A 24,884-nucleotide genomic window follows, 5' to 3' on the forward strand; every position below is an offset into this window, starting at 1 on the left:
AAACACCTCTGCATTCAGTGAAATCTCCAGGAGAGTAATAAGAGAGCTTTGTGTGGAGAATCCACATTGGGCTTTTAATTAAAACTTTCTTCCCCATTGCGTAGCTAGGGTGAGGGACTCCTCTCTAGCAGATTGCCTAAACTTTCCAGCACTATGGTGAATCTACGTTGTCTGAAGACCCTCTAGCCATATCCTGCCAGACCACAAACCTCCTTCTCCAGTTCCACAGATAGGGTCCCTCTGGAGCACTGCTTTCTAGTACAAAAGGGCAAACATGTTGAGTCCGGCACTTCACAGCTTCCCCAATCCAGCAGAGTGAAGCTGTACCGTACGACTATACCTGTGGTCTTCTGTGCCAGGATTTCACCCTAAAATTTTACTTTTAGGCATCTGCAAGTAGATAAACTATTACTTCGACCACAATTTAAGGCAATTACTGTCTTCATGTATGTGGACTGTGCCAAGCATATAATAGGCATTGTCCAACTACAAAAGATAAACCACAATATCTCTCTAATGCTGTTCCATTCTCTGGAGCCACTCACGCTTTTACAGCTTTTTATGCCTGTTTTTATATTTTGCACAAGTACATTGGCCCAAGTTTTCAGACTTGTATGTGCAAAATCATGCACACAATTGGCATATATCACGTGTATACATTTGCTAATAACTAGTCTCTTTATCTTAAGTAATGATGACTTTCTGTGTAATTAAAGTAGACTGCAATACATTGCATATGTTTTTTGCACGCAGTTCTGAAAATTGAGACACAGATAACATGAAGCTTATGTGAACACCATAACAGTTCATAGCATGACGATAGTCAGCAAAAGAACTTATAATCACAGTCATGTGGTAATAGGGTGACCATATCTCCCTATCTCAAATATGGGACAGGGAGACATGGGGTGGGGGGCGGCTCTCCAGCTGTGGTTGCCAAGGGTTGCTACCCCGGCTGATGGCCCCAGATGCCCCATGCCCTGTGGCATCAGGAAGGAGGCAGCAGCCGCACCAGTGCTCCAAGGCATAGCTGGGCTCCCAGCTCCCTAAGGTGTGGGGAGCTGGGAAGGAGGCAGTAGCCGCACTGGTGTTCCTCCCAGCTTCTCTGAGCCTCAGGGAGCTGGGAAGGAGAAGGCCGACACCCCCAGTGCCCTAACATACCTCTCTCTATGCACGGCCCCCTGCCGACTCCCTCTGGTGCGGCCAGAGAGCACGTGAGTACTTGCTTTCCGGCCAGCAGCTGCTCCCGCACGCCAGCAGGGGGCTGAATACAGGTCAACTAGCCCCTTTGTTAAAATAAGTCGCAACGCCTTTCTGGCACCCAAAATACAGGGCTGATCCCGCTAAAAACAGGATGGATGATCATCCTGTGGGGGAATAAATATTAAACATAAGAGCATAAGAATGGCCACAATGGGTCAGACCAAAAGTCCATCTAGCCCAGTATCCAGTCTCTGACAGAGGCCAACATCAGATACCCCAGAGGGACAAACAGAGCAGGTAATCATCCAGTGATCCCTCTCCTGTTATCTCTTTCCAGCCTCTGACAAACAGAAGCTGGGGATACCATTTCTACCCCTCCTGGCTAATAGCCTTTGATGGACTTAACCTGCATCAATATATCTAGGGTTGGGTTGTTTTTTTTTTGTTTCTGTTTTTTAAATCTCTGTTAAGGTCTTGGTCTTCACAACATCCTCTGGCAAGGAGTTCCATAGGCCTAGTGTGCGCTGCATGAAACAAAACTTTCTTTTGTTGGTTTCAAACCTGCTACCCGCTAACTTCATTTGGTGACCCCCTTGTTCTTACATTATGGGAACAAATAAATAGCTTTTCCTTATTAATTTTTTCTGTACCTGTCATGATTTTATAGACTTCTATCACATCCCCCCTTAGTCTCCTCTTTTTGAAGCTGAAAAGTACCAGTCTTTTTAATCTCTCTTCATATGGTATCTGCTCCAAATCCTGAATCATTTTTGCCCTTTTCTGAACCTTTTCCAATGTCAATATATCTTTTTTGAGATGAGGCAATCATGTCTGTACATAGTATTCAAGATGTGGGCATACTATGGATTTATACAGCAGCAACAAGATATTCTCTGTCTTATTGTCTATCCCTTTTAAAATAATTCCTAACATTCTGCTTGTTTTCTTGGCTGCTGGTCAGTAACAAAACCGCATTTACCTTAATATTTCCTAGACTGCCTTTGTACTTTGTCTCTTGGCAAACCTCAGATAAACATAGCACTCTGAACACAGAGCATCTAATCCTGCAAGATGTTGAGTGGTCCTGCCATGTGCTGAGCATCATCCTCTTCTCCCAGCTGAGTACATGGGAAGTAAGGGTATTCAGCACTTGTAAGGATTAGATCCAGAGATATCATCTGTCTTCCTTCTTCCCAATAGAGTTTTAAGAACAGTTTTAAACTTGGAATTTAATAGCATAAAATAAAAAAAAAAAAAACTGGAGGAAATGAAGCAGAAAGTCCGTCCAAATACAGCGATCCAGTATTTGAGAACCAAAGACATTGGCTTTAGAACAGTGGCATGAACTGGGGTTGTTTGTCTACACACCGTGCAACACATACAACAGGAGTCTCTCCAGGGTGGTGATGTGATCAACACATGCTTATATATACCCTTTAAGGAGCTAGAGCACAACATACAAACCTGTGCCACAACTGCCAGGGAGAAAGAACAGAAACAAAGAGAATGGACTTACCCAATCTGACGGTTAGTGGAAGGTGCTTGTGTAATGACTGAGCTGGACTGTGGAGATGGCATGGCTTGCTGAATCACAACGCTGGTGTCATGATTTGGCATCCTAGTATTTGTGAGCTGGTGGGTTCCAGGCCCTGCCATTGCTCCTCCAACTGTGTTATGCATTGAGATATTCTGTGAAAGGCAGAGAAGTGGGAAGAGAGAAAAATAAACATTCTATTTTGTTAGCATGTTCTGTATGCCTGAAATCAGGGATCAACAAAAAGTGAAAAGTTACTAGCTTCTGGCATGCCTCCCATCAATATATCTTACTCTAACCACTACAAAGAAATGAAAAATATCTATTCGCTTTTACAGGGCAATGCAAATGGAAACTACTTGGAAGTTGACCAATCACTCTTCCATGGTTCTGACTCATGATTTATCATGGGGATGTGTAGCTCATAGTCCCATGATTGAATGAGATATATATTTCTCTTTGAAAATTATTTTCTTGGGTGAGTACATGGCACTTTGATTTACTATTCTGGCTGTTCACTGAGAACTATACCTGCTTAGAATGACAAGGGAATTGAGTTTTCTAGTCTTAGCGCAACAAACAGTATGTGATATTTCGTGGGAGAGCCATTTCTTCTAGCTGTTGGAAGTGTCTTACAGCAATAATGTCCTAGAGTCCATTGAAGGTGATGAAAAAAAAATAACTTGTGAGGGCACTTTCTACCACCAGTCGATGGACTGTTTTGCAAGAGGCTCAGCAGTAGCCTTCCACTTCTGCCTACCGCTAATAAAGGGTCACCAGGCTAGGCAGCTTATGTAGACTGCGTTCGCAATGCACTCCGGGAGCTTCTTGCATCCCTCTGTTCCACCCCTTACAATCTCTCTGTCTGCCACCGTGCCATTTTTTCCGGGACTCCCTGCAGTTGGTCTCCTGCCAGTAATTGTGTGTGCCCCCATTGCCACCTCCCTTCCCAATGACATATAGTTCCTCTTCCCTCATTTCAAGGCCCCCTTTGTTTTCCCCTCCCCACCAATGACAGAGCTCTGTCTACACCCTTACTCTCCCCTCCATTCCTTTCTTTCACCTATATCAGAGTTCCCCAATCATCCTCTAGCTGAGGTGGGGGTGTGCCCCTGTTCCCTCCTCCTTCCATAGCAGGGTTTCCCATGCCACTCTATACGCAGTCCAAAACTATGCTGACCTTTTTGTTGCCATGTCATTCTGAAAAATCATGTCTAATTTGCTCTCCACTGTCATGCTGAAGTCTCTTTCAGCACTGCCAGCTTCCAGGATTTCTTCCTGCATTAGTCTTCCACCAGTAAGTAGTATTTGCTTGAGCTTTTTTAGCTGAATTTCAATTAACTTTCTGCCAATGTTTCTAATGTCTCCAGGTCTCTCTGCTTTCTTTCAGTTCTCTTTAGTGCAACTCCATGCAATTTAGTATCACCTACAAGTTTTATTAACATGACATTTATTCACTGTTCTAGCTCACGGGCAATGCTACATGCAATCAGGTCTAACACAGATCCCTGTTCCCTTTGTGGAGTTCGACAAATATTTCCCTCTCTGTAGAGAGATCTGGTGCTTTAAAGAGTGGGAGTGAGGTATGACGTTCCTACCCTGGGGATCTAAGTAGGAGCTACGGAGAAATTACATATAATCCTCGCAACATGAGGTCCCTCTGCCATGCCACCCGGCTTCCTCTTGTCACTGGCAGTATGACTCCTCTCCCTGCATATACTTCCTGTCAAGAAGGAGCTAACTTCATGAAGCAGCAGCATACATTCCCACTCAGATCTCTGAAGTTCAGGCAACCTTTGCTCACTAGGCCTAGGAAGGGGTCTGCTCCCTACAAACGCTGCTAGTGGTCTGATGAGGATGCCATAGGCAACCTTCTGTCTTAGTGCCCATAACTGATAGCCACTCTGGATCTGCAGGGATCTTCTGTGACCCAGGCCTCCAGCTGACCCATAATTTTTGCCCTACTTTTTGAGTCTGTAGAGCCCCAGAAATATTAGTTTCACTGCTCAGCAGGCAGCTTCCGGCTTCATCTGGGCAAAGTACCAGAGTCAAGGCTCTTTGAGATATGGCTGTTTGTAGTCATGAGTCTCTAGTATCAGGGACTGCCTTTTGTTCCTTCAGCACCATCAGCGGGTGAGCTGGGGAATTTGGAGCCTCCCAGTCCACCTATTTCCAATATGGGGCCTAAGGGCAGGGGGCTGAGGCCTGCGCCCTGGAGTAATATGCAACTGCCTCCCTCAATCACTTCTTACCAGCCATCCCATGCAACAGGGAAGAGCAAACACATGTAAACAACACAGATCAAAGAAGAAGCCTCCACCCTTGTCAGTCCCCAAGATCCTTTTCCCACAGCAGGTGAGGTAGACCCTCAAGAATCCATGCACAGTGCTCCTTTTGCAGAGCTTCTCCCCTCCACCAGCTGCCCACAGGTGAACTCCTTTTAAGCTCCTCCTCCTGCCTGAGGATGCCCTGCAGGTTTGGCTGGGTAGTGCTGCCTGGACTCAGGGCAGGGAGGAAAGCAACAGAAACACTTTCTTCTCCACACTCCAATTCTGCTTTTGCCCATTCCACCCAAGTAGAGCATTGGGTTCCTTCTCATGGAAGGATGAAATTAACAGAGACTGTGAGACAAGTGGAAGAAAATAAAATATTGAATAAAGGAACAGAAACTCTGACCTCAATCCTGCAATGAGCTCCTCCTATGTAGAGCAGATGTAAAATCCAACAAGGATCTGCACAGACACAGGGGTCTGCATGTCTGGAGCTTGTTGCAGGATCAGTAAGTGTCTTTTTTCCCAGTGACTGATTAGTACACTTTAGCTTGTTGGCCTGTTTCCCTTTGCATATTGTGGGTTCCCAAAATATACATCCCAACTGAATCCTTTGCTGAAGTTTATTGACGCAGAGAGAGAGAGAGAGAGATCACCCAGCACAGACAACAGTCTGGTGAACAACGCACTCACTTGAGAGACGAGAGAGCTAACAGATGGGCTATTGCCTGTTCTGGTCCCTCTCTCATACCAGTAATCCCATTCTTGTCCTGAGAAACCTTTCCCAAGGAAAAGCTATTATGTTAAAAAGTTCTCAGCTAGCTCTCACTGGCACGATTCCAGATCATCCACGAGAGGACATTTTTGAGCTACATTATTATTAATCATTTTATTATACCTGGCATTCCCAACAGGAATGGGATCTGTTGACCTAGGCCATTAAGAGACATGGAAAAAGACAGTCTCTGCCCAGAAGAGCTACATGAAGATTACTTTTCTCATGGGGCTAAAGACAGTGCCTCAGCTCAAGTTCCCAGTAACTCTCAACAAGGAAGAGAGGCTAGGAGTGGAAATGAAAAAAACTAGATCTCCATTGTTCCCTGGGTAACAACATAAAGTCTGTACTGTAGGCCCCTGACCAGATATTCTCCATTGCATTTTTAATATTATTTAGCCTTTAATTATGTTGTCAGATACTTAGATTGTACATAAACTTGGTGCACAATGAGACCATATAAACTAAACCTGTGAAACTAATGAGAAATCCCTGTCTCCAGGAAGAAGAGGATAGATCACAGAATAAGACTGATTTGGGGCTAAATTCAGTGTTCATTGGTTTCTAACCTCATTTGAAGTCCTGTCCACAAGAGACACTTTTCTCCCATGCTCAGTGGCTTGTTTGATAGATAACTCTTCTAGTGGCAGAAGTCTCATGGGCTCCATGCAATTCAACATTCACAGAGGATAAACTACTCTTTCCTTTCTTTGTAGTACCAATGAACACTGACTTCTCTGGTGAAACTGCCAATAGGCATCCAATTGATATAATTTGCAATATAACCTGGCACTGTCCATTAGCACACAGAACACAGAACAGGGATTCATTGTTTATTAGCCACTAAGTGCTGATCAGATTACATTGACTTTCAGTCACTGCTTGCTACTTCTGGACCTGGACTTTAGACCACAGACTCACTCTTTTTGCATTTACTATTCCCTTGTGCTATCTAGCCTTCAGAACGTGGTTTTAGTGAGTATAGCTAAAGTTAATATTTAGTCATGGGTATTTTTAGTAGAAGCCATGGGCAGATCACAGGCAGTAAACAAATATTCACAGCCTGTGACCTGTCCCTGACTTGTACTGCATACCTCTGACTGAACGCTGGGTGCTTTGAAGGTGAGGTTCAAGAGGCGCTGGAGGTGCTTTGGGGTGGATGGCAGCCCATGGGTGCTCTCGATGCTCCGGGACAGGGGACAGCACAGAACTGCCACTTGTGCATAAGGTGCACAGCCCAGGGCTGCTGGCAGTGCTCAGGTGGAAGGGGCAATGCTGGGCAGCCCAAGACTGCCCAAGCAGGGGCTGGTGCAGCCTGCCTGGCAGCCACCTGAGCAGCGGAAGTAGCCTCCAAGTCAGCCACTCCAATGGCTCCTTAAGTCATGGAGGTCATAGTCACAGAATCCATCATTTCCATGACCTCTGTAATGGATTTGCACCCTTACGTATAGCACATACCTCCTTTATATAAATGGGCAACAAATTGTATAGGAGTTTCCTCTTTAAAGTGAGCTTTTCTTCAGTGATTGAAGAGTCCCATCTTCCAGAAAGAAGACTCCCACCTCTAACCTAGACAGGCCATCTGCACGCTACTTATGGGTATTTGCAAAATATTGTATACGCATTAAAGTCAGTAGAATTTTTGCCATTGACATTAATGGAATCTGGTTCAATGCAACTTCATATTTTTCTGCAATAAATGGATCACGTGCATAGATATTTTCCAAACCAGAAAATATCAATAAGGTTGTTAAGCATAACTCAAGTGAAAATGTACCACTTGAAAGCCATTAAAATGATGGAAATCACAAGCTACAGTAAGATTACATAGTCAGTTCTGATACCAACCTTAAGGCCCATATATACCATTAAGGAAAAACATCCTAAGTCACCACCATCCTCCCAACACTCATAACTCTGAAAAATTCTTCTAACCTACTTTATACAAAGATATTTTCAAATTGTTAACTTATTGAGATTAAACAAGAGAAGTGTGTGTGATTACCTCCAAATAAGATTTAAAACAGAATTGTCAACACAACCTCAACTGTGTCCGTGCGTGCGTGCGCACACACACACACACACACACTCTCTCTCTTTCTCTCTGCTTGAAGACTTGGATTAGAAACCAGGTACCATTGTCATTAAATGTGACCTGCTTAGAATACAAGTACAGATTTCTCTCTCAGGAATTTAGAGACCACTGTCAAATAAAATTATAGAGTAACTAAGGTAATTTAATAGCCGCATATTTCACCAGAGTGCTTTCAGCCATATGTAACTAGAAACCAGAATCACTAACTAACTATGTTAATTCTCTCTCTCTCTCTATCTGGACTGGGGAAAGAAGGTGTTTTAAAATCCAGATACCAAATCTCTTCACTACACTTGCCTGGCGATAAAACTGATATTTTAACTCCTCATTGTTTAAGACAAGGTGGTAAAGGCAAAGAATACAGCTGCATTATCCATTTCCAAAGCCCCTCCACTGAAGTACCACAAACATGGGACTGAATTTTTTACCACTATGCATGAGCCCGTACACCCTGAATAATCCCAACTACTGGCACAAAAAAACCTGACAGCAATAAAGTAAAAATTCTTTTGCTAATGCTATGGAAAGGAGACAGGGAAAAAGTCAATTTAAAGTTTATAGGAAATAAGAAAAGAATGCATGCAGGAAACAGGATAGAGGTTAGTAGATGAATTGTGTAATAAAATACATTTTCAAACTATAACATCTGTACCATTTGTATGGGAAAAGGCACTAAAAAGGTGAAAAGGACATTAAGCACATAGCAAAGAACTTTTCAAAAATGCTGTGTAGTAACATTAAGCATAAGGAGAGAGCACTAGGAATATCCTATTGCAGCCTGCTTAAATCCACTTAATTCCCTTCCTTAGCGCTAGGTATGAAGTCATTAAAAGAGGTCGACACATAAAAGTACCACGGTGATGCTAGAGGATCTATTTCTCACACGTTTCAAAGAGAATGAAATACTTACAAAATAGGCAGAATATAAAAGTGACACTTTTTTTGAAGCTGCTAGTGACACATCACAGAACTGAGAAATGCTTTTTTAAGGGTGGGTTGTGGAGAGGTATTTTCTCCCTGAATACACATCACAGTTAGCTGTACAACTGCTTGAAGATTCAGTGGCCAGGAGCAATAACTGTGTTTCTGCTTTCTTGAACTTCTGGCGAGACTGTAGTCAGATGTTACAAATATGATTTTATAGAGGAGGGAAAATGTTACAAAATAAACTGTATTCTCCAGAACCACAGGCAATAAGCAGATATACCAGGGCAGAGGAGGACCAGTCCTACTCTCATTGAAACCATTAGGCCTTGAAGCTATGCTTATCAACCTGCATCTGGACATGAGAGATAACAGTCTCAAAAACACCTAAGTTGCTCAGTCTAAAGAGCCCAACTCTCACTGAAAGCCAAAGGATTCAGAAGCCTAGATAACAAATTACTTTAAAAATGGGATTTTGCAGGCTAAGTTATTCTAGCAATTCTGAAATTTGTACCCTAGGAATCCATCATAGACCCTGTGGGAAATTCTCTTTTCATTTAAAGGTGGCGGAGAAAGCAAAGTTCAATAATTTTAGAAAACAGTCCCTAAGTGCTATGAGATAGCAGTTTACTGTGAGGCATTACAAACAAGGAACTCTTTTTGAAAGTTCTTCTTTTTATCCTTGATGTTGCATGCGTGCACTTGTAAAATATATTATATGCTGGGTTACATAATACATTCTACCAGATATTATCAGAAAGCCTTCCTGAAGCAAACCACCTTCTGAGGGCAAAAGTCAGTTTAAGACATCCTCTAATAATACTGAAATTATCTTTCTCCACGTAAAAACCAATGCCTGTTCCCACTCCACTGAAGTCAGCAGGTGAGATTCTGCGCTGCATCTCTTCACTGAAAAAGTCAGCTAGTCTTACCACACTTGGGCTATTCCATTCGCCAGCCTCATCTAGCTCAAGTGAGAATGACCGCATCGCAGAGCGATACTCTAGTGACACACAGTGATTTTTTAGCAGCCCAGTGTGACTGGCTTAGCAGCAGATGAGTTGTTGGAGCTGCTGAAGCCCCACTACATTACCAGCAGCTGGTGCACTAGCAGCTGTGGAGCTTCAATCCTTGCCCCTGATGGGCCTGCTAGAAGGTACCCCTAACTCAAGCTAGAGATTGTTGTGTGCGAGGGAAGGTGGGTTAAGGGGAAATGCCAAGCCACAGCTCCAGCTACCATTGCAATAAAAGCACTCAGAAGCACAGAGCACAGACCTCTTAGCCCAGGGGGAGGAGGAGCAAAAGAGGTTTAAGTCGCCTTTGTGCCCTTCCAAACCTGGACCACTTCAGGGGTCTGGAGATGCTGCCATCATAATTTAGAACAGAAATCTTCTTCATCCAGTCCTATAGGATACAGGGCTGCTTGGAACCATTGCAGTTCTGCATATTGTAGTTCCTCCCCAACACGCTTCTCTTAACACCTCCTCCCACTAGCATATCCTCTACACCAGGGCTTGGGAAGGGGTCGCTTCTCTCCAGAGGCAGCCTTGTAGCTCTCTCCCCAGTGCTGTGCTGGCAGAATTCTCACCTGGGAGCAGCTGGGGCTTTTAGGGCTCCTTTATGCTGCTCTAGCATTTTTAGACAATGCAAAGGGATCTCGCTCAAATGCAATTTTCCATTTACTTCGGTGGGACAGGAGCAGGCCCTCAGAAGGTGTTGGTAAATTTGCCAATGAACTAAAGAGCCAAGGCAATGGTTGTTTCTGGCAGGCTACAACCCCACTCTCCAGATCACCAGTCTCCCAATATCAGTCGTTTTACAATTGCTTTTGTGGCCAGATGCGCAGCAGTTGTCTATCAGTGTAGCTCTGTTGGGCCCCTGCTGATTTACACCAGCTGAGAATCTGCCTTGGTATGTATCAGAGGGGTAGCCGAGTCAGTCCTTATCTGCAAAAACAATGAGAAGTCCTGTGGCTGCTGGAAGTGGGCCACTCCCTCTCTGACTGAATTGCCCTTGTCAGCTCTGGCCTTCCTCTCGACTGGGACTCCCTCCTTCTCATGAGCCTGTATAATTAGACTTGCCTCTGGAATTTCCACTACGTTGCACCTGAAGAAGCAGGTCTTTGCCCACGAAAGCTTATGCTCCAAAATATGTTAGTCTATGAGGTGCCACAGGATTTCCCATTGCCTTGGTATGTTTTGCATCACACGATCACTTCCTTTGGGCTTCCTACCTTTGCATCGCACAGTCACTTCCCTTGGGCTCCTCCTTCTGGGCCCTCCAGAGAAAACTTTTACATGAGAAAACTCCTTCCCATGGTGTGTTTGGATTCCCACTGTGGCTACTAGGCCTAACCAAATGCTCTCTGACTCCTCCACTATCCTGATGAAAATGCCAGGGATTTAGTGGTTTTGGTCTTTTATCTTAATTTTTGTGACATGATCTAATTACAGACATTCAGTTGTGCCCTCTAATTACTAGTGGAAATGAATAGTGAAAGATGCCCCTTGTCTTCCAGCTCTCTCCCCCTACACAAAATCCACCCCCTGCCCTTTTTGGCATGTCTCTGCAGACTAAGTTTTTGACATATGTTTTGAAGCCTTCTTTGCACAGACAGCAAGACGCAGTATGCACCAGATATACCTATGATAAGCCATTACACTACAGGAAAGATAAAAAGAAACATAGTATGGGAGAAATTAGTGGAAGCATTTAAAGGAAGAAGAAATTTTGGAACAGCAGGGCTAGGTCTCACCAATGTCAATAATACAGATTAAATTTTAAAAGAAAAAACAATTTCCTATGGGGCAAAAGAAGATTATACTGCATGTTAATGATGTGAAGTTTACTACAGCTATGCTGCATTTTTCTAAGAGTTATTTATTTCACATGCCATCAATTGCCTGGGATAGTCACTCAAACAGTACAGAAAACAAAGAGCTTCTTATGTTCAAATAAACCTCAATAACACTAAACGTACATGGTACAATTAGGGTCATTTAGTGTATGTTGCACTAGGATATTGCACTGCATCCTGTTAATTGCAGGCTGCAGAGTAGGGCAAATACAACTAGCTGCATGGTTCCGTACACAAATTTTGTCAAACTTAATAATAATAAGCTGGGTATTTTTTTCCAATGTGCGTATTGTAGCATTTACAAATAGGGATCTGGCAATATGTCAGTGGTGCAAACTGATTTCCTTTTCTAAATAGAATTTTCAAAAGCAAATAAACAAGGTTATGTCTGCTAATGAAACACTAAATGCCATGCTGGAGTTCAATTCTTTAAACATCTACTTTCTTCAGCAGACTGAGCACCAAACAAACAACCCTTTTTAAAAAGAAAATGCATTCTGTATAAAACCTTGTTTACAACTATAAGGTTATACTGAGGGGCTGAACATGGCCCCATTAGATCAGTGTAAAAAAAAATTAAAGGAAAAAGAAATCTGCTAGCACCTTATTAGCTTATTATTTATTATTTATACTACTTTAGCATCCAAAGACCTCAACTGACATCAGATCCCCACTCAATTAGGAGGATATAGTCATATTAAGAGAGCCAGTACTTGTCCCAAAAAGCTTAGAATATAAATAGACAGGAGACAAAAGATGAAAGCGGGTATAGGTGAGGAAGGGACTAGTCCAAGATCACACAGCAGGTCCGGGACAAAGTCAGGAACAGAATTCAAGGATCCTGACTCCCAGTCCAATGCCTAATGTAATTAAATCACTCAGTCATCAACATGACACTGTAGTTACATCACTATGGGTGTACCTACACTAGCAAGTACATTTGAAATTAGGATTGGAAGACCGAGTTCTTTTGAAAGAAGTTGCAGAGCGTCTACACTGACACGGCGCTCTTTCGAAATTAATTTCGAAAGAACTCCCCCGTTCTTTCGAAGTCAGTCCTCCGCTCCCTGGGATGGGAAAAGCGCCTTCTTTCAAAAGACAATTTCAAAAGAGAGCAAGTGTAGATGCTCCGCGGCCTGCTCTTTTGAAAGAGCATGGCCGCTATCAACTGGCAGGTGGCGGCGCCACTCACAGCACAAGCGGAGCTCTATGGCTTCAGCATCCGGCCACCTTTCAGCACGCAGGCCCAGAAGCCCTCAGGTAGGAAGCTGAGAGCGTGCAGGCAGCAGGAAGTTCACGCTGCTGCTCCGACCGCTCCCAGCCGCAACGCCTCAGGGGAAGCCGCAGCACCTCCGGCACCAAGGCCAGCAGTTGGGACTCCCGCCCACCCCAGGGGCCATCCAGGGACTGGAGGGAGTCCTCCCAGGAAGAGAGCCAGCCCCCCACAAGCACTGGGCCCCCTCCTGGATAGAGGCTGAGCTACAGGACCTTCTCACCCTGTGGGAAGATGAGGAGGTCCTGTGGCAGACGGGGGGTCCAGTGCTGGAATGCCGCGGCGCTCGAGCACCTGGCCAAGGGCCTCACCAGACGGGGTCACCCCACCTGGACCCCGGACCAGGTGAGGTCCAAGGTCAAGGAGCTCCAGCAGGCCTACTGCCAGGCTTGGGACACAGCTGGGCAATCAGGAGCAGCGCCTACCAGCTGCCCCTACTTTCAAAAACTCGACCACCTCCTTGGGCCCAAGGAGGTAGGACCCCCGGCTGTGTACCTCAACATGCTGGACCCCCTGACCGAGCCAGAGGAGATGGGGATGGGCACTGAGGGGGAGGACCACCCCAGACCACCAGCCACCCACAGGCACCCCCCATGGATCCAGGACACCAGCGACGATGAGGACTCGAGCAAGGTGGCCCTCATCATCGACATCCCCTCAGGCCCATCCAGCCTGGCCCCCTCCGACCACACCTCACCCGAGTTCCTGGAGGAACCCACAGGTAGGTACCATGCATGCTGGTGGCTGCGGGAGGGGGTGCGCAATCCCACCCGGGGTGGCCGCAGACCCACCCACAAGAACATCAGCCCCAGGGCAGGGGCAGGCCAGATGGCCCCACCACCCCAGCCTCACAGGGCTGATATGTGGCACCCAGCACCATGCGGCCCGAACAGCACCATGGGCTGCCAGGCCACAGAGACCGAGGGAGGAAGAGGAGAGTCAGCGCTCCTGCAACCCAGATGGGGAACCCTGGATGTGATCCCTTCAGGACCACCAGGATGGGGTGGCTCGGGTGGAGGGGTTCAGAGGGTCCCTCACCAGGACTAATGGTCCATTTCTCTCCCCTTATGTCTCCACAGATCCAGCAACCAGCAGCCGGACCAGCCCTGCAACAGGCCCAAGGAGCCCAACTACCGAGGGTGAGGGGGAGTGGTCCTGGCCTCAGTCCAATCAATTTCCTTGGGCTCTGAGACTTAGCACAGTGGGTCTGGTTTCACTGCATACAAGTACCCTAAATGTCCATGTGAACAGCACCATCACACACTCCCATTTCAAAATGGAGTAGATCAAAGCACATTAGGGAATGTTTGTTGTGCAGCTGCAGGGCCCACATAGACATTTAGTGAGCAGCAGGCTACTGTGGTCTAGGTTTGTGCCCCTGTTTTCTGTGAACTGAGTGCTTGTGTACACACAGAAGTGACTGCCCGATTTGGAAACCAGTTAGCAGCTTGCTGAAAAACTGACTTTCCTTTCACTTTTATGAGAAGTTTGTGTCTTATCCACATGAAGTGGGAATCCTGGGCCAATCTTAAGATTATAAACCTTTAGTAACCACCAGCTATAGGTGTGCTTTTCAATGTTAGGTGAGTAATTTCTAGACTATTAGCAAATTCACTGGATTACATTATGGCATCTCTTTTCATAACCTTTATTCAGAAATGTTGGGACATTTCACTTAACTGATTTTACTGGCATTATGCCTGAATTACAGCAGTGACTCCTTGACTGTGTACCACACCAGGACAGGTGACTTATGGTAGCACACAGGGGCTGTGTCTACACGTGCACGCTACTTCGAAGTAGCGGCGCCAACTTTGAAATAGCGCCCGTCACGGCTACACGTGTTGGGCGCTATTTCGAAGTTGAAATCGACGTTAGGTGGCGAGACGTCGAAGTCGCTAACCCCATGAGGGGATGGGAATAGCGCCATACGAAGTTGAACATCGAAGTAGGGCACATGTAGACGATCTGCGTCCCGCACCATCAAAATAGCGGGGTCCGCCATGGCGGCCATCAGCTGAGGGGTTGAGAGACGCTCTCTCTCCAGCCCCTGCGGGGCTCTATGGTCATCGTGTGCAGCAGCCCTTAGCCCAGGGCTTCTGGCTGCTGCTGCGGCAGCTGGGGATCCATGCTGCATGCACAGGGTCTGCAACCAGTTGTCGGCTCTGTGGATCTTGTGTTGTTTAGTGCAACTGTGTCTGGGAGGGGCCCTTTAAGGGAGCGGCTTGCTGTTGAGTCCGCCCTGTGACCCTGTCTGCAGCTGTTCCTGGCACCCTTATTTCGATGTGTGCTACTTTGGCATGTAGACGTTCCCTCACAGCGCCTATTTCGATGTGGTGCTGCCCAACGTCGAAGTTGAACATCGACGTTGCCAGCCCTGGAGGATGTGTAGACATTATTCATTGACATAGACTATTTCGATGTAGCGTGCACATGTAGACGTAGCCAGGAAGTGCAGCACCCTCGTATGCCCCTGCCAAAATTTTAATTGCTAAATGGGGTGCCTCCACATGCCCCCTCCCTTCCTTTTTGAGTGGCCCTCCCATGCACAACCTCTGGCTGTAGGCACTAATCACCCTTGGCCAACAGCATTCTTCCGGCAGATTGCTGGGTCAAGAAGTGTGAGCTTGGTAGCTACAACACACACACGTGATTTTTTATTCGGGCAGTTGCATACAGCAAACCAATAACTGTAATTTTTCGGATAAGAGGTCCAGTGGAAATGCTTCTAGGGCCATGATTAACTTCTCAAACTAAAAAATCTCTTGAGCTCCTCTGGTTATATAAGTCCTTTGGTGGAACTGGCAGCATGAAGCAGCATAGGCTTCAATGAAAAGCAGAGGAGGATCGGGAGAGTTTCCAAAAGTTGACCAAAAACACCATCGGTCACTATTAACTACTGTTCAAAGGTCCAGAAGTCAAAGGACTGGGCTAGCTAAGGATCAGTGAGTCAAGGGATGCTCTTAAGGTGAAACTGAACAGGGCCAAATTTTGTTGCTCTGCTGTGTCTTTGAGGATTAAGTTCACCTCTCAGTCTTCTTAGATCCAGAGTAGGATTCATGAAGACACTTTATGGACTTTACATCCTAGATCCAGTGTCTAGCCAATTTGCAGTTATTGTTTTGATGGGAACTTTTAGAATCATGAGCACAAACTGAGGGTTCAAGTAATTTTTTTAGTCACAAGCAATTTTTTAAAAATGTTTTGGTGCAGGATGGTGACAGGATTACCTAGGTCTAGGGAACTGGAATGGAAATTTTCAGGAGTTAAATTCTCCTGGTTAGAGGCACTGTTCAATGAAGAGAAGTCCTGGTGCACCTTATAGGCTAACAGATTGATTAGAGCGTAAGCTTTTGTGGGTAAAGACCCACTTTGTCAGGTGCATCTGATGAAGTGGGTGCTTGCCCGCAAAAACTCGTGCTCCAATAAATCTGTTAGTTGATAAGGTTCCCCAGGACTTCTCATTGTTTTTGCGGATACAGACTAACACAGCTACCCCTCTGATACTTGGTCACTGAAGCACTCTTAGCTCAGAACAAGTATAGTTAGGGCTGGGGATAGATAAACTGATAGGACAGACAATGATGTTAATGGTCTGTGGAGATGCAAGGAGGCATACGATGATATAATTATGTTTTGTTTCAATCATAAAGTCACATCACCCTCAAAATTCAATTAAAAGACACCAACTTAAAATTCACCTTTCTGCCTGAACATTTTATATGCAATCATTGTTATAAGCAACACCGATTTTTATTATAAGGGAGATTTAAGGAAAACTTTTTTTTTTGTTTTGGGCTTACCATCAGCCTAAAGAAGACAAACTTACTCGGTCAGGATGTTGCTGAATCCCCATCAATCAGCATTGACAACTATACGTTAGAGGTCGTCCACGAGTTCGTTTACCTGGGGTCCACCATCACTGACACCCTGTCATTGGACACTGAGCTAAATAGAAGGATCGGAAAAGTGGCCACAACTCTGTCCAGACTCAGCAAGAGAGTGTGGAGTAACAACAAGCTGTACACTCACACCAAAATGCAAGTCTACAGAGCCTGCATCCTCAGCACCCTCCTTTATGGCAGCGAGACTTGGACCCTGTATGCCCGCCAGGAAAAGAGGCTGAACGTCTTCCGCTTGTGCTACCTCAGGCGCCTCCTTGGAATATCATGGAAGGACAGAGTGACCAACACCGCCATCCTCGAGCAAGCTGGAAGCCCAACTATGCACACCCTCCTCAGGCAGTGTCGACTCGGCTGGCTTGGCCACGTCCACAGGATGAGTGATGGAAGGATTCCAAAAGACATCCTGTATGGTGAGCTAGCCTCTGGCAAAAGACCTCCTGGACACCCCCAGTTGCACTACAAAGATGTCTGCAAGAGAGACCTTAGAGAGGTAGACATCGAGCTGGACAACTGGGAAGAACTAGCGGACGACCGCAGCAGATGGAGGCAGGGGTTACACAAGGGCCTTCAGAAGGGCGAGATGAAGATCAGACAGCTAGCAGAGGAGAAGCGAGCGCACAGAAAGCACAATAAGGACTTGCCAGACACCCACTACATCTGCAAGAGATGCAGCAAGGACTCTCACTCTCATGTGGGTCTTCATAGTCACAATAGACGCTGTAAATGAAGTCCTCAATTGAAACTTTAAAGGGCGTGATCCATAGTCTATGCAGGCTGAAGGATGCCTACAAGCGCTACTACTATTAAGGAAAAAACATTTTTCCAGTTTCCTTTCAATACGCATTTAACAGCCCTGTGCATACACTCAGTGTCACTTCCTTGCATCACGCATCAGCACAATAGCAATACCTCTCTAATCCATGCCTTACTGGAGGTGCTGATAGCCCTAAGTTCAGCAGGAAAGCAAGGTGCCAATTTCCAGCCACACAGAACTGTACCTCTGCCATATACAGTCCAGAGGCACCAGAAAGGAGGAACAGGGGGCCATGGACCTCTCACTTTTTTCCAGCTGTAAGGAAGACCAATGGAGGATGGGCAAGAGAGGAGTGAGAAGGGGGCAGAGTCTTGTGGGGAGAAGAGGCAGCTCAAGGGTCAGGATTTGGGAAGAAGAGGTGACACAAGGTGGGGATCTCAGGGAGAAGGCAATCTCAAGAGCAGCATGATGGTTCAGGTACCTCTGATCCAGCACTTTTAGGGTGCTTTCACAGCTCCTGACTTGGTTTAAAGGAAATACAGGAAATACTCAAATACAGTAACCAACTTAGAAACAACTTCTAGGAGGCCAAGGAGAAAAAATGTTGGTACATCCTATCAATGAACTATTTGAACTGTTAACCACAATACTGGAAGCCAGGAGAAAGTCTGGCTAACAGCAGTGAGGAAATAAATATAGTTGAAAGAACTGAAAATGCATGAGTACAACCCTCTTTCATCTCTATTTCAGGTAAAGGAGTTAAAAGCCTCCAGGCCAATGGGCTGTTTGTTATCAATTCTGTCTTTCATTTGTCCTTCCAATCTGGATCTCAAAGTATATCAGAAAGGCCACATTCTAGCTGGAGATTGCTGAGGGAGGAGTTAGTAAAAGGTAGCTGGATCAATAATCAGAAAGTAATATGGAATGAGATGTTATTAAGTGTACTTGAGAACTTGAGATCATGAGGCTGGTTCAAAGAAACACAAGAAAGCTGTCAAACGTCAAATATACTATGAGGGATAGGGCAACAGAGATCTGCCTTGTATTCCTGGCTCAGCTAAGAATCACTGCATGACCCTGGGGAAGTCACTGTCACTTAATGCTGGTGTGCTACAATTTAAAATACAACTAATAATGTTGCTAAAGCACTTAGAAAGCAATGGATGAAAAGCAGTTATTAACGTATTCTGAACACAACATCAAATACCTACAGAATCAATTAAACACAGTAAAGTCACTGAAAACAGAAGATTTTTACAGAGGAACCAGTTAATCATTTTTCACACCTCCATAAAAAGAAAATAACTTGTCAGCTTACAGAATGTTGTGCTGTAGCTGGATATACACTCTCATCTGGGAGAACAGAACACGATTCAGGTCCAGAGTTTCAAGTGAGGACGAGGTGGGTAGTTACATTTCTTTGATAAAGGAGATATCAACAGAACAGCCCACATCATTCCGGCTGAATGATATTTTCTTCTAACTGTTGCAGCCCAGATAAAATAACATACCCAAGGACAGTTTAATAATGTATGAACAGGACAGCCTCTTAGCCTCAGATTTTGGCTGAATTAGTGGGTTACTGCTGTGACCAGATATTTAAAGATAACAAACCAGTCTTCAAAAGACTCCTGATTGTGTAAGAAGAAAGCAAATAGTGTACTGAGACCAACAGAAGTAGTTAAAGTACCTATTGTAAAACTACCTGTGACCAAGTCTATAGTTGTTGTCATGGCTGGTGGGTATCGTAGACATAGGAAGACAACGCCTCCCCAAACTGCCTTTCCTGGGGCCACTTGTGCTCTACTGGAGGACCCCAGTCTTCCTCCCCCAGCCTGTTCTTAGGGTGGCGGAGGCTGGCGCAGGCTGGCGCAGGCAAGCTGGGAGCTGCTGCCACACCACCCACCAGCTCCCCAGAGCTCTGGGACGAGGGCAGGTTGCCACGGCTCTGCCTACTGGCTTCCTGGAGCTTGGGAGTTGGGACAGGCTGCAGCCATGCTGCTCACCAGCTCCCCAGAGCCCCAGGGCCACACTATCCCATTGTGTGAGTGTGGGGACGGGGCAGAGGCCCATGGCCACAGTGTGGGTGGGGCCTCAGGAAAAAGGGGTGAGGCTGGGGTGTTTGCCTCCTCAAGCCATTGGGTCGCCCCCCGCCCATGGGTGTTGTCAGGCCCTCTTAGGTGTTTAACAAACTGCTAGAGGAGTCTGCTTTAGAGATCCATCTGATCACTCTTCAGGTGTATTATGGGAAAGGGTTTCCCTATTACAATACCTCACTGACGTCAGCCATTTACATGAAGAGGTTATACACAATGTCTACCATGGAGACAATAGCTTATAGGCACACCAGAAGAGAAGGGTCAGAAAGCAGAGTATCCCAAAAAGTGATGTTTCCAAAACTGCTTGAAGCAGCTGGTCATCTATAGGAAACGAAATAATATAGACTAGTAGTCAGTTCAAACTATTTATTTGCTTGTCAATCTGATCAAGACAAAAACCAAAGGATAATAAACTGGAGAAGGTAGACCTTAATATAGTGCCACTTGCAAGGTGTGGGATCATATCTTAAATTTCTGCATGAGATAAAACAGTTTGGTTTGAGTGACTTTTGTGAATTAATCTAGTAGATTTCAGTTGTGTAAATTCACATGTCTCTGAAGCTTACAAATATTTTTTAAAAAGCTCCAGAATACATCAGTGCAGATTTGGCTGCATTCACCAGCTTTCCTAATGAAACTTTAAACCATGAGATCTGAAATTGTAAGGCTCCAAGACAATGTTTTCCAGTCATCAGACAGGATGCTAGTTTATCATCTGAGAACAATTGTTCATGAGAAAAATACAAGTCCAAAAATTTTTGAATAGGAAAATATCCCTGTCTTCACTTTAAAAGTTGTGAGAAACGGGGCGGGAAATTTTTGCTGTTCTTGTTTTGCTTTATGGAAGAAATATGATAGTTAACATATTACCAAGGTTTTGTAAAGACTACTGTGAACTATGAAATCTAAAATGACGACTGTCCCTTCAAGAAGGAGCAGGCAAAATACTATTCTACAATATGTTGTCTCTTCCTACAGTACACATTGCTAATACTCCTGGAGAGCGGCTGACCTTGCCAGCCAATTACATTATGCTAATTTGTCTATGACTATAACTCCTGCAGAGGCATTCACGTCTCAGAACAGGACAGAGATTTATACTGTGTATTCTAATCAGCAGACTATGTACGTTAATCTCTCTTTCTCTCTGTCTCCTTCTTGTTATAGTTCTACAGGGCAATATCTACATGAAACAGCTCTGTACTTGCAGCTCTATTCTTTTTAGAAGACATGTCCAGGCATTACCTTCCCCTTCTCATAAACAACTACTTTTTTTCCCTCAGTCTAAGGAAACACACTCTTGGCAATAGTTGTTTCCCTGTGTTCCTGTATGATTTCTTACATCCTTTCACTTGACTGTATTAGCTTGTTATAGCTATATGGTATTAGCATCTATCAGGCACAGTGATAGAGCTGCAGCATGCTAAATTGTCTACGTACCAGTATTTTATTGTGAAACTAGATGCCATTGTAGGGCCTGGTTATGCAAAATCTTACTCTTGCAACTAAACCAACTCAAAGAATCTGCTCATGCAAGTAAGGCCCATCAAATATTTATTTTTATATATGACATATTAAAGTAGCACTATAGTTTGGGGCCCAATGTGACAGCTGCTGCACTAACATGAAGGAGAAAACAGATGCCCACAAAAGAACTGACAATCTATACTGTACTACGAACAAAATTAAAGAAGTTTGGTTCTGCCACCCATCCAAAAAAAGTTAACTGAGATATAAGACCTTGAAAGCCACAACTTCTGTCTCACAAACAATCTGCAGGACTTTCTGATTTCAGTCATGTTGGGAGTACAGGAGGAGCTCTATTCCCAGCATCGCTTTATTTCAGCTTTTAGTCCCAGCTGGATTCAGAGGTTCAGAGGAGAATAAGAATGAAAAATACATACTTTAACCAGTTAACTGAAATCTTTGGACCTCAAAGGTTTTGTTCCAGCAGTGGGAAAGGCTTAGATCAGTTCTTATTTTATCAGAATTGATTTACCCATGCTTAATATTTGCAGCTATAATTTTCAAAGGAGAAGGGATAGGAAATAAATACTGCAAATGAATTTAAGTGGGATTAGAGTGCCTAACTCCCTTAGAATCAACTGACAGTCCCAGTCTATGTCTTTGTTGCTGTACAATATCTGACTTCCAATAAAAATGAGAGCAGAAAATTACAGAATAAATTATAAAATAAAACTCATTTTTACATAGAATTCCTAAGAATGTGGAACATTTTAAAACTCAAGAGCTGTAAAGCTCAAGAAAGAAAGAAAGACCAAGTTATAACCACTGATTTTGTAATTTCCCCAGGGCTGTTTGACTCTCCTATGTCACCCCAGACCCTACCCCCACCTCCTCACCAGGGCCATACCTCACCCTGCGTCTTCCCTTGCCATTCTGCTCCTGCCCTGAGCATACCCCTCCTCTGCCTTTCCCCTATTGCCTCCTGCATGCTGCTGACCAGATGATCACAGGTGGGAAGGAGGCACTGGGTGGAGAGGAGCTGATTGGCAGGGCCTACCAATAGGCAGGAGGTGCTGGGAGGGAGGGGGAGAAGCTGACTGGGGGGGCCACCAATGGGTAGGGCCACCTGGAGTGCTCCAGCCCTGGAGTATGCATGAAGCTGATACAAAGTGACAAACTATGGGACATAGTTTTTGTTTAAACTGCTATAGTATAGACAGGGCCCTGTGTGGATACAAAATTTGAATTCACATTCACATCCACATCCATATCCACAAAAATGAGATGAGGCTATCCCACATCCACATCTGAGGACGCTGATACCTACAGATAGAAAGCGGATACCCATGGATTTGCGGGGCTCTAAGATAGAAGTATAGAAAATGAGAGACCTCTCTCTCTCTCTCTCTCAAACACACACACACAATTAGTTATTTCTGTTTTGTGGGGTTCAAAATGGCTGCAATTCTCTATTTTCAAAAATATTTCTGATTTTATATCAAAAAGGTTAATGATGTCATTATTTTAAAACAGAAATTGTTTCATAAATTATTGTAACCAAACTATTTGATTTCCCACCACCCAATTTTTTTTTAAACTGAAAGCCAGGTTTGGGATAAACCAAACATTTCAGTCATGTATTTTGAAAATGGTTTCAATAGCAATTTTGATACATATATTGATTCAAACCAGAATTTTTCAATTACAGTTACTTTACAGAAAAATAATCTACCAGTTGCACTAGAAAATAACTTTAAATCGCATATGCCAAAAACTGGCCCAGAGTAAATTAAGGCTTTCCCTCTATCTTTGTGTTCTGGGAACAAGAATAAAATCACGCTAGCTCTCATGTGATATCTTACGAAGTTATCAATAGCTACAGATGGATTTACAATGTTATTTCATACGGTTGGGAAAATGTTATGTCTAGCTTTACAACAATTAAAAGCACAGTAGCATAAAAACACACAAAAAAGCTTTACTACTTATTAACAGTGAGAAGGAACACACAAAAGTCCACACATATTTGTATAACAACAGCCTTCAAAATTGCCAGCCTCTTCTATTTTATTACAGCATGTGGTTAGAATACTGGGCCACGTTATGAAGGTAGGTTTTTAGAAAAGTTCTTAAGCACCTTCACCCATCACAGAGAAGTGAGTAAATCTCCTGCTACCAAAGAGAGGTGTCTGAAAGGGAGGCTGGCATCTCAAATAGCTTGAAACTAAGAAAAAAAATCCATTTTTATCATTCGTATATATAGATAGATAGATAGATAGACAAATATAAAATATTATATTTATATTTTATATATATTTATATATTATATATTTTTATATATACTATAACTTTATTATATATAATCTTTTATGTTTTTATATATATATATATACACACACACACACACACATATATACATATATGACATATCTATTATATGTCTTTTAGGGCAAGGTAAAGTTGCTATATTCTGATTAGGACTCTATATGACCCAGGACAGACCAGGCAGCAAGGGCTGCACCTTCCACCTCCTGGTCACACCTCCCCCAAGTCAGCACTTCCCCTCTTCTGAGACTGCATGGGTCAGCCTCAAGCCCCGACTCATGACAGGAGCATGCTCCTTGCATCACAAGTACCCCTACTGTGCAGTTTTGCCACTGTTAGGACTCTGTACTCTTCCGTACATTGGCAGAAAGCCAAGACGGACTCTAGGTCTACATCACCAGTGTGAAGGAGCGCAACCACCATGGACTAAGCAAGCTGACTAACTAAACATATGGTCATTACACATGAGGGGCCAAACTGATACATTATGCAATGCCTTTGTCATCAAAAAGTTATAGTACAGCAGGAGTGAACCTGGCTTAAAAGACCTTTGGATGAACTTACATTACATTTAGAACAAATGGGCAGAATGTAAAGCAAGGCATGGCAAGAAATGCCTACCTGACAGAGAGACACCAGTGATGAGTTAGTCCATATAAATGATGTAATATAATAAAAAAAAATCAGAAGATTCAGAAAAAAAATTCTTACCCTAGTTATAGACAACTGTAAAATTATGCAATGGGAATTGTAAAACAAACTTTGGAAATATCAGAAGTACCAAATTCCCTAATTCCAGCATAATAGTGACAGAAGATTTTGCTTCAGACATCACTTTGAAGGTCACATGAACAGCAAGTTCAAAATACAGATTGGTTTGTCTTTGAGAATGTGCAGCCACAATGGCACTAGCTGCAGTTGTTCTCTACAAGACAACTTGACTTCATCTGACACTGATCCTGAAGTGTCCTGGGAACTTTTGTTAAGGACTCACACAGAAAAAAAGGAAAAAAAATTACAATAGGTAAATCCAGCCCTAGAAACAGGAAGAGCACTGACATTCCCTGACCCACTCAGCTGCCAGATGTTCAGAACTCTAGTTCATCTTTAGAAAGAGTCCCTTCATGGCAGTGGTTTTCAACCTACAGGCAACAGTGAATGAGAGAGGCTTTTAAGATACCTCCCACCACTCTCTCTCAGGTGTCAGTAGGTGTTTCCATGATGCCCACAGCCTTAACCAACACATACAGTTATTCTGTGCTGTGTTTCTGAAGTTTGCACATGGGTATTACATAGTCATTGTAAGTTGATGAACAAGAAGAAATCAGCACCCCTGAAGAATTAACTTAGCTCATCATCCCCAGCCCTGCACAGTCTATACTATTGGAAATAGTAGCTTCAAG

General features: G+C 44.1%; 1 protein-coding gene across 6 annotated transcripts in view; it reads right to left on the reverse strand.

The window, feature by feature from the left end:
- Positions 1-24,884, reverse strand: part of CREB5 (cAMP responsive element binding protein 5) — a 373,995-nt gene that overhangs the window by 244,036 nt on the left and 105,075 nt on the right. For all 6 annotated transcript variants that reach the window (XM_074984562.1, XM_074984563.1, XM_074984564.1 and 3 more), the window contains one exon: positions 2,720-2,892. In XM_074984562.1, coding sequence (XP_074840663.1) covers positions 2,720-2,892 — 173 coding nt within the window. The remainder of the gene's footprint in view (positions 1-2,719; positions 2,893-24,884) is intronic.

This window comes from Carettochelys insculpta, chromosome 2 (genome assembly GCF_033958435.1).
Source record: "Carettochelys insculpta isolate YL-2023 chromosome 2, ASM3395843v1, whole genome shotgun sequence".
Lineage (NCBI taxonomy): Eukaryota > Metazoa > Chordata > Testudines > Carettochelyidae > Carettochelys > Carettochelys insculpta.